Source organism: Podarcis tiliguerta (assembly GCF_965153285.1).
Source record: "Podarcis tiliguerta genome assembly, chromosome: 13".
Classification (NCBI taxonomy): domain Eukaryota; kingdom Metazoa; phylum Chordata; class Lepidosauria; order Squamata; family Lacertidae; genus Podarcis; species Podarcis tiliguerta.
In genome coordinates, this window is record NC_139546.1 from 34,878,267 (window position 1) to 34,888,557 (window position 10,291).

The 10,291-nt window shown below is 44.0% G+C and overlaps 1 protein-coding gene across 1 annotated transcript; it reads right to left on the reverse strand.

Annotated features, from left to right (window-relative positions):
• Positions 1 to 1,124: 1,124 nt before the first annotated feature.
• Positions 1,125 to 9,294, reverse strand: LOC310663604 (T-cell-interacting, activating receptor on myeloid cells protein 1-like). Its single transcript, XM_083411647.1, has 5 exons — positions 8,973 to 9,294; positions 7,913 to 8,221; positions 5,220 to 5,522; positions 3,457 to 3,750; positions 1,125 to 1,622 (listed from the first exon to the last, which is right to left on the reverse strand). The coding sequence occupies exons 1-5, from the start codon at positions 9,022 to 9,024 to the stop codon at positions 1,513 to 1,515; spliced, it is 1,068 nt and encodes a 355-aa protein (XP_083267773.1). The 5' UTR covers positions 9,025 to 9,294; the 3' UTR covers positions 1,125 to 1,512.
• Positions 9,295 to 10,291: the final 997 nt, after the last annotated feature.

A 10,291-nucleotide genomic window follows, 5' to 3' on the forward strand; every position in this document is an offset into this window, starting at 1 on the left:
GATTGTGGTGAAATCTTTCCATTAAAATAAAATTTGAAAAATAAAATGAAAGTCAAATTTTAAACTACTTCCTTCGATTTTTCTCCATTAACAAAAGTAGAAGGTTACTGAGAGACCGCAGACTTAGCAAAGCAAGGAGCCCAGGAAGCTGCCTCAGAATGAGTGAGTCAGTGGGTCCATTGAGCCCAGTATTGTCTGCAAGGACTGACAGCAGCTCTGCAGGATTTCAGGCAAGATTCTCTCGGTATTGTACTTGGAGATGTCTGGAATTGAACTGGGAATCTTCTGCATGCAAAACGGATGCTCTGCTACCAAGCTACACTTGTTCCGCATTAGAAAGGCAGGCAGTCCCTTCCCTTGAAGATAATGGTGACAACCACTGTGTGCAGTATCTGACTCTGTGTTATACTCCATTTCCTCCAAAAGCAGGAGAAACAGAAGTGATACAAGGGGACTCTGCAGAGTTCCTCTTTCTACAAAATAAGGGTCTATATTCATCTTTTAATTCAGGCTGAGCAGACGATGAGGCAGACTTCCTGGAACTCCTCTGAGAATGACTTCATGTCAGGAGTGGCCTGAGATGTTTTGATGCCTGAAGCCAAATGTCGTGCAGCGGCACTGTAATAACAGGGCAGGGCATCAGGTTCTGAAAGGGCTTGCTCTCATTGCAAAGCTTCACTGCCAGGCCACGGGCAAACCTTGCAAAGGCTTCCAGATCGCCTCACACTCGCCGAGACTGTGAGAGAGGGAGGGAGTATTCAGCAGAGCTTTGACAATGGTCTCTCTCCACCCCAGTCCCTAAAATAGCACCCCCACAATAGCTTTGGACATTTCCACCCTTCCTATAAACCCTGCCCCCTGCCTTTGCCACCCTTGAATTAAACTAGGGATCTTTCATTTCCTTCAGGGGATATGCACTAGCATTCTTCCATGCTGGCTCCACACAACAGTCTTCCGCTCTCATACCCCGAAAATCCTCTCATTTCCCCCGCTGGATTTCAGGAGCTGCTTTCTCACTGAGGATGGGCATTTCGGAGTTTGCTACTCCTGCCCAATCACAGTTCAAAGCAACAGAAAAGCAATTGCCTAACTCACAGTCACATGGGTTTTAGATGGACGGGTATGCTTTTTATGGCTTTTCATTTGATACGATTACTATAAGAGATAAATAATAATAATAATAAAAGGCAAAACACCCAGACAAGGAATAAAATCATAAGTTACAGTTATTTCAATGGGTTTTCTCTGAGAAGGACTTAGCTGAACAGTAAGTTAAGTGTTCCAAAATTACATAAAAAGCTCAAAAAAGGCACAGAAAACAGAAGCCTCCAGTATTCTCACCCCACCCCAGCCCCTTCCAAAAAGGTTTCTTGGTGTTATCACAGAATAGAAATTTGGCCTTCAGATGAACAAGAAATGAAACCAGTCTCTATGGGATGCCTGTGGCTTTGCTTGTCTCGGATGCCTCAAGGAAGGGTCTTGACTTGTGGAATTGAGTCGAGTCAGAGCTTCTCAGCCTTGCCTGCTGCACATGAACTCAGCCACGATCAGCACCAAGGAAAGCAGGACCAAGCCAGCAACGCCCAGGCGGATGATGATCTCCATGGATGTAGAAGTGTTTGCTGCAGAGTGAGACAGAGAAGAATTACTACTCAATTGTTGGTTGTGAAGGCAGGGTGGGGAGGGAGATTACTCCAAGGCTGTGGCCCTCAGCATACTTTTTTTTAAAAAAAAATAAAAATATTTATTAACATTTTCATTTTCAAAAAACACCATATATTTTTTACATTTCCTTTCATCACCTATATTTTGACTCTCTCGAGTCGTCGAGTTCCTCCCATCCCTCCAAATTGATTTTCTAACTTCCAACCCTCAGCATACTTAGCCCCATCGAGTCCAGTGGGACTTACTTCTGATTTCTAAGAACATAAGAACAGCCTGCGGGATCTACCCGCCAATGGAAGCAGTCTTCTAATCTACTCCACTTGGCTTTTCCTTCTGACTAGAGTCAGAGAGATGATACAAAGCATACTAAGTCTGCAAGCAGTGGACCAACTGACAGCTCCACTAATAAGATGGCAGGGATACATGTTGCGTTTCAGTTTTTATGAAAATGCAGGAGCATCCAAAAGTGGTCAGTTTGTGATTGGTCACTTGCTGGGTGTTCCGTTCAGAATTGCTGGTCCATAATGTGGGCTTGAAATTTCATCCACCAATGGATTGGTTGGATGGTCCTGGCTGAAGACAGCAGAAGGTCAGGTTCAGCACTGCCTGGGGGGGTCAGTTGGGAGTGCATTGGCAGATTGTGAGGACTTGCAATGAGGAACTCAAGAAGAGGACCTGGAGGAACCTGAGCCTGAGTCTGAAGCTACTGGTGGAGATGGTGGCAGCAGAGGAAGATGGAAGGGCAGGATATTAAGTACCGTATTTTTTGCTCTATAAGACTCACTTTTTCCCTCCTAAAAAGTAAGGGGAAATGTGTGTGCGTCTTATGGAGCGAATGCAGGCTGCATAGCTATCCCAGAAGCCAGAACAGCAAAAGAGATTGCTGCTTTCACTGTGCAGCGATCCCTCTTGCTGTTCTGGCTTCTGAGATTCAGAATATTTTTTTTCTTGTTTTCCTCCTCCAAAAACTAGGTGCCTCTTGTGGTCTGGTGCGCCTTATAGAGCGAAAAATACGGTAAATGAAAAAGTTTAGTGGGACTGGATATAATCCACATGCTGTGGGTTAGCCAACCCCGATTCTTCAGAATATCAAAGAGGGATAACGTGGTCCCAAACACAATCATGTAAATACAACCATATGCTTCCCACAATTCCCAGGGCTGTCTCCATCTCTCTCAGGCTTCAAATGTACCTCCTTATTCATTCCTGAACCCACACTTACTTTTTTTAATAACAATTTCAACATAACAAAATATCAAAACATATCATATTCATTATTTTTCCCCTTCCCCCCACCTCCCCATCGAACCCTCCCCCACCCAGACTTCCTTCAGCTCCTCTGTCTGATTTCTCAACATATTATTCTCTGCAAATTGTAAAATTGCATAAATCCTTATATTATCTGTCTACTATGTTAACAATCAATAAATTTGTGTATGTTTATTCAAAACCTGCCAAGGAGTCCAATTCATTTTGTTGCTTTTTTAAGTAGTTTGTAAAAAGTTCCCATTCTTCTTTAAAGTCACAGTTGTCCTTATCTTGCAATTTGTATGTCAGTTTAGCCAGTTCTGCATAGTTCATCCATTTCTCTTGCCACTGCTCTTTTGTCGGGGCTGCACCCACACATACTTAGCCATTGCCAGTGGAGTCAACTCACCTGGTTACTCCATTCTGTGCCATGTGACCATGGTTCCGCCATAGAGGTATTTGGCTTTGGTCGTCGCAATTCCCCAAACTCCTCCCATATACACAGAAGGAAGGAAAACAAAGGCACAAAGCCAGTCTCCTCACCTGTCACAAGTTCCAACCCCACTGCGTCGCTTGGCTCCGACCACTGAAAGGCATGTCCTCTGCGGTGATACTGACAGGTATAATTCCCTTCATCCTCCAGCCTGATCATGGAAAGAGAGAACTCAGATGTGTTTCCGTCCGATTCTGCCATCTGCCATGCTATCAGGTTGCTGGACTTGTGCAAAGAAAAGTTCAGGCCATTCTCTGGTCCGTGACACTCAATGGTGACATTGAAGCCTTCGGCAAGTGGGTCCCCAGGTCTCATTCTGATGGATGGTTTGGAGAGGCTGGGATCTACGTGTTGGAATAAAAGGGGAGGCAGGGAGTAGCAATGTTTACGGTAATCAAGGAATATCTCCTGCTAATGACCATGTCAGTCAATTCATCTCCTACTCAGCCAGTCTCATTCTGCTACTATATTACAGGCATATCTCAGAGATATGTTGTGGGTTTGGTTCCAGACCACCGCAATAAAGCAAATATCACAGTAAAGTCAATCAGACATTTATTTGTTTGTTTCCCAGTGCATATAAAAGTTATGTTTACATTATGGTCTAGTCTATTAAATTTGAAATAACATTATGCTTTTTTTAAAAAAAAAACCAGCAACAATGTACATACCTTAATTAAAAAAGACTTCATTGCTGAGAAATGCTATCACTTGACTCTTCAACGAGTTGTAAAAATCCTGGGAATCTCAGGTTTCGCCAGGTAAAAGTGGGTTTCCAATTCACTTTGATACATGCATTTGATATGTTTGGGGCAATGTCAAGTCCCAGCTCAGAAGCCAAAGTGCTAAACCAGAATTCTAATGGGCAGGATTTCAGTGGCAGCCATTCATGCCTCTTCTCTGCCACCCCCCCCCCCCCCCCGTTATTCACAGCAGAATTATATGCAATAAGGAAGCATGAGCACTAGTCACAAAATTAATGCAGAGAAAGGAAATATATACATATTTGCATAATTCAATCAGGTTACAGAGTTCCATTCATGCAAAAGTTTGACTTTCAAACCAAAATCAAAAGATTTTCCCCCCACTCTTGTGTGCATCACAGTGTGGTTTATCTCCATTCCATTTTTGGAAGACGTTTGCCCCCTGATGGTCAGAAGGTAGAAGTGAAGCCTGTCCCATCTCAAGACTTTCAGGGGCTTATGGGCAGCTCTGGGAACCACTGCAAATAAACTGAATGTGTGCAGTATTTAGAAGGTTCCTCCAGAGCCTGTATTTCAGAACCTGAAGCAGCTCCAAACCAGGATTTATTCTCACAGGGTGGACAGGCTCTCACTAAAAAGCATCCTGAAAAGCCAAATCCTGCACTTCAGTTTCAACCAGAGTTGCTTAAATGAAACAAGCCTTTGTTTGCTGCCATTCTTCTTCATATTCCTATGTCCATGACCAGATGGACCACAGCTTACTGGGAAATGATTTGCAGGGAGAAGGTGCCAGGTTCAGTCCTCAGCATCACCACATATGATTGGGAAATACCCCTGGAGAGGTCAGTGTGTAGGCAGCCTGTGTCTACATATCCTGCTAAATTCAGCAGCAAATAATGTGTTTCAGCCTGGAATGCACCATTTGAGAAGATTGCTAATGATACTCCAATGCTGGCACAGCATGGGAAGGAGCCTCTTTTAAAAAACACCTTGTATGTTTTAGCTAATGCAGCTTTTCCCTTTGATATACAGCTGCAGGGAATACAAAATCCATGTTAGTACCATTTATTTATTTATTTGGGGGGGGTAAAGCACACAAACAGCCTTACCTCTTATGTAGATATATATGCTGTTGCTGAAATTTGAGCACAGTTCACAGAAGGTTGACTTGAAACAATATGTACACCGGTAGATTCCTCCGTGGAATAGTGTGGCGTTGGCAATAGCAAATACAACCCGTTTTTGCCTGTCTTCCTCCATTACAACATGAAACAAAGATGGACCCACTTTTTTGTAGAGTTGGAACTCTACATCTTGGTAGCCTTGACTGTTACAGTGGATCGTGACATTTCCGCCCAACTTGACGATATTACTGGGGCTCACTGAGATGGAAGGCTTGGGAAAATGCAGAGCTGGGTGAGAAAGAGAAGAGAACTCTTGAAGAATGGGAAATGTTGTGGAATGAAAGGATAAAATTTGCAGCCTGTAATGCTTTGAAAGAGAATATGATGGAAATGATGTATAGATGGTATATTACACCAGTGTAATTAGCTAAAATGTATAAGACAAATAATAAATGTTGGAAATGTAGAGAAAAAGAAGGAACATTTTATCATATGTGGTGGGAATGTAAAAAAGTAAAGAACTTATGGGAAATGATATATAATGAGATGGAAAAGATGTTGAAATATACATTTTTTAAAAAACCAGAAGCATTTTTACTTGGTATTATAGGTCAGGACATTAATAGGCAAGATGTTAAATTGTTTTTATATGCAAAAACTGCGGCAAGAGTATTGTTAGCCCAGAAATGGAAACAAGAAGAAATTCCAACAAAAGAAGAATGGCAGATGAAATTAATGGAGTATGCAGAATTGGACAAAATGACAGGAAGGATTCGAAACCTGCGGGACCAGAGATTTACAGAAGATTGGAAGAAGTATATGAGTTATTTGAAGAACAACTGTAATCAACAAATTACGCTAGTAGGACTACAAGAAGTTTTGTAAGGAGAAATATATGAAGTGTTACAAAGTAGAAAAGGATAGAGATATTGGTTATGAGTTTGAAATGTAATAGGGAAGATAAGAAATGCATACTGAGAGATTAGATTGGAAAATTTTCAGACAGGATTGATGGAAGTCAAAAATTTGAATAAGATGTAGAAGTATGTTTCATTACTGTTGAAAATGATATGTTAAAAAAACTAATAAAATTATATATTAATAAAAGAGAGAAAGAGAAGAGAACTGAGATTTAGAAGGTGGGGAATCTGTCCAGTGGCATAGCGTGGATTGTCAGCACCCGGGGCAAGGCAAGTAATTTGCGCCCCCCCCCCCCGCTGCACGGTCCCTCCCCCAGATAGTCCCTCGCTCTCTCTCCCCACTGCACCGCACCACACCGCACCGCACCGCACGCCTGGCACCCTCCCCTCCACAGTGGGCGGCGACCCGGCGGCTCGGATCAGATTCGCACAGCCAGCACAGTGAGTGAGCCAGGTAGGGGCAGAGAGCTGCGAGTGTGAGCGCGCCCCCCCCCCAGATGTTGCGCCCGGTGCGGCCGGCCCCCCCTGCACCCCCCACGCTACACCACTGAATCTGCCACAGGTTCCCCATTCTGGTTTAACGTATCGCTGGAGAAGGAGGTAGAGTGAAAGAGGAAGGAGCCTTCCACTCCTGATGGTACCCCTTGGGAGAACTACACACACACACACACACACACACACACACTGTGTACATATATATGAGAATGCTAGAATTTGTGGGCTTCCCATGAAGCTGAATGGTGGGCGATTCAGCACAGGTAAAAGAAAGGACTTCTTCACACAGTGCATAATCAAACCGTGGAACTCACGGAACCCGCAGGAGGCAGTGATGGTCTCCCACTAGGACAGCTTCAAAAGAAGAGTGGACAGATTCATGGAAGATAAGACTACTAGTCACGATGGCTATGCTCTGCCTTCGTGGTCTGGGGCAGACGCTACAAATCACAGGAGAGGAGAGGGCTCTGCGTGTGGGTTGCCCATTGAGGCATCTGTTTGGCCACTGTGAGAACAAGTAGCTGAACTAACTAGATGGCCTAACACTGGCCTGATCCAGCAGGACTCTCCTTTAGTTCTTATGCTTTTTAGAAGAATGTGTATAAACTGCCATTGAAAGAAAATCAAGGTGGTGTACAGTAAAATCATTCAGAAACACCATAAAACTTTCAAATCTTAAAGTTATAAAAGCATAAAATCCAGCACAGATGACCAACACTGAGTCAACTTAGTTCTTTAAAAAAATTGGTGAAACAAATGTGTTTTCAGCAGACTGAAATCTATCGAGATTGTAGGTGCCTGTCTGACATCAGTAGGAATAGTGTTCCAAATTACTGGTGCCAGTACGCTAAAAAGCCTTGGTTTGCATGGATTAGAAACCATACTGCATTTTCCATAGGCCATGGCATCTTTTCTCTTGGCACAGTGCACAGCTGCATAAGGACCCAGGAAGGAGACACAGATAGACTCTCTTCCCCTCTCCTTCAGCCCCCACAGCTGGGCTGCTGCTGCAGTGGTGATGCTGCCACATGATAAGGCTGCAAAGGGAAGGATGACAGGATATTTGTGAGCTCAGAAAGGCTCATAGGGAGGATGAGAGAGAAGACGGGAATTCTTCCCTGGCTCAGATTTTAGTCTGAGCCAGAGAAGAACTTAGGTTTCATAAATTCTCTTCTATTTTTATTTTCCCTCCAAAGCTCATTTCCAGACTCAAGTTTAGAAAACTTCATGTGCATCTCTAAATTTGACTCAGCCAGCTCTCACCTCTTATCTTGACCTTTACTCTGTCACTTAAACGTGAGCAGCTGTCACCAGAGAAAGAGTTGAAGCAATATCGGCACCGGTAGTTCCCACCATCTGATAGTTTGACATTGGCAAAGAAAAATGCAACCTCATTCCACTCTGACTTCTTGACTACTGAAGCATGCAAAGATGAATCCATTTCTCTGAACAGAACAAATGTTGCTTGTGCGTAGTCTTCACTGCGCACCTTGCAGCGGATGGTAGCATTGCCTCCCAGGGGGACAATTTTACTGGGGACCACTGAGATGGAAGGCTTGGGATAAGATTGTCCTGGGCAAAAAAAGAGAGCAAGAGAATTACAAAATATCAGTAACAGCAACAACAACAAAACACAACAACAACAAAAACCCAACAAGACTCCAGCCCAAGAGTCTTTTCAACACCTTCAATTTTTGTAGCTGGAGTCGGGGGGGGGGGGGGGAGGCCTGCAAGGCAGGGAACAATTATTCCAGGAATCACAGCCAAGATGGCCTCCTCATTAATTCTTCAAGAAAATTCATCAGCGTTATTGGGTTGGAGAAATGCCTTGCAAAATCCAGAGAGTGTGAATTTCAAAGAATGACTGTGTTTTGGTTCACACATGATTTGAAGAAATGTGAATTATTAGACACAGTTGACCAAGTTTTTCCCCATCCCTATACCCTGACTAATCTGTAGGTTCTTTCAAATAAGGCCTTGGGATCTGGGTTGTCCAATATCCACAATGGCGTGTGCCCATTTTGGTGCATTTTGCTGCTAGTCCAAATAGACTAGTAAAACTGGTATGAGTGGCACAGTAATAGCAGCAAAACACAAAGGTTGCCAACTGGCCAGGAAGTGGGAGAGAAACAGCAACGAGACCTTTAACATAGTGGTGTGTTCTCTGAAGAGTGTATAGAGCAAGGAAGGTTGGTAGATCTTAACTTCTCAAGCATGTGTAAGAAAAAAATAGATTTGGTTATGAAAAGGCATGTCATTTAGCTTCTATTCACATTCTGATTACGAGACATATTAACATTCTTTTGTCTTGGACGTAGCTCACCTTTCAATGTCTTCCCAGTCAGCCACCATCCTGGAAAAACAGATGATTCCATTAGTGGAAAGATAACTGAGCAACAGAAACTAGCATCCCATTCTCTGGTCCTTCCACCCTCCTATTCCCCCCTCTACAATACCAACCCAAAAAGATGATGGAGAAATAAAACTTCATGGTGAGGGCTCTGCTGCTGGTAGATTGTCCTATTTTGCCTCAGCGCCTTCCGTCAACTGACTGAAGATGCAGGAAGTGTCTGCATCTTCTAAAGCCCAGCAACCCTCTGTAACATCCTTCTTCCTTTACCGGTACAATTTCTCTGTGACCGGTAGCATGGTCATCACCTCTACGCCACCTAAACCCCCCCCCCCCCCGGTAGCTGTGCAGTCACATAATGCAAAAGATAAAAAGGAAGCAAAGGTCTCTCCAAAACCAAACCCCCATTTGTGGCCCACCCTTGATACAGACTGTTTTGCCTCAAGAGGAACTCCTCTCTACATGTCTCACATCTCCTTTATTACCTACCTTTTGAGGAAATGGTGCACAAATGTGTTGGAGCCTGTGCCTCCTTCCTCTCCCCACCTGCCTCCACTAAAACGACAGCACTTAGTTGCTTCTATGGGTGCAAATGCTGTGCCAAGAAACACCCAGGGCTGTGTCCTTTGCTTCCTATGAAACCTCACTTGCTTATGGTCTTCACGCTTCCTACACAGTGTTTAATGTCTATACAGTGGTACCTCGGGTTACGTACGCTTCAGGTTACAGACTCTGCTAACCCAGAAATATTGTGCATCCCCTGCCATTGGCCATGCTTGCTGAGGCTGATGGGATTTGTACTTCAGCAGTAAAGGCTCAGTAACAACAACAACAACAACAACAATTTATTATTTATACCCTGCGCATCTGGCTGGGTTTCCCCAGCCACTCTGGGCAGCTTCCAACAAAATATTAAAATACAGTGGTCTGTTAAACATTAAATGCTTCCCTAAACAGGGCTGCCTTCAGAGGTCTTCTAAAAGTCTGGTAGTTGTTCTTCTCCCTGACATCTGGTGGGAAGGTGTTCCACAGGGCAGGTGCCACTACTGAGAAGGCCCTCTGCCTGGTTCCCTGTAACTTGGCTTCTCGCAGTGAGGGAACTGCCAGTTGGCCCTCAGAGCTGGACCTCAGTGTCTGGGTAGATAGATGGGGGTGGAGACGCTCCTTCAGATATACTGGACCGAGGCCATTTAGGGCTTTAAAGGTCAGCACCAACACTTTGAGTTGTGCTCAGTAAACACATCACCTGGGTTTCTGATCCCCCTGTCTGGTCTCTGGTCCCAAGACCTTTC

Coding starts and splice junctions, on each gene's coding strand:
- LOC310663604 (XM_083411647.1), bottom strand. CDS start 9,024: ATGGAATCATCTGTTTTTCCAGGATGGTGGCTGACTGGGAAGACATTG. Junction 8,222..8,972: donor GACTGGGAAGACATTGAAAG/GTGAGCTACGTC, acceptor TTTTTTGCCCAG/GACAATCTTATCCCAAGCCT. Junction 3,751..5,219: donor CATATATATCTACATAAGAG/GTAAGGCTGTTT, acceptor TCCAACACGTAG/ATCCCAGCCTCTCCAAACCA.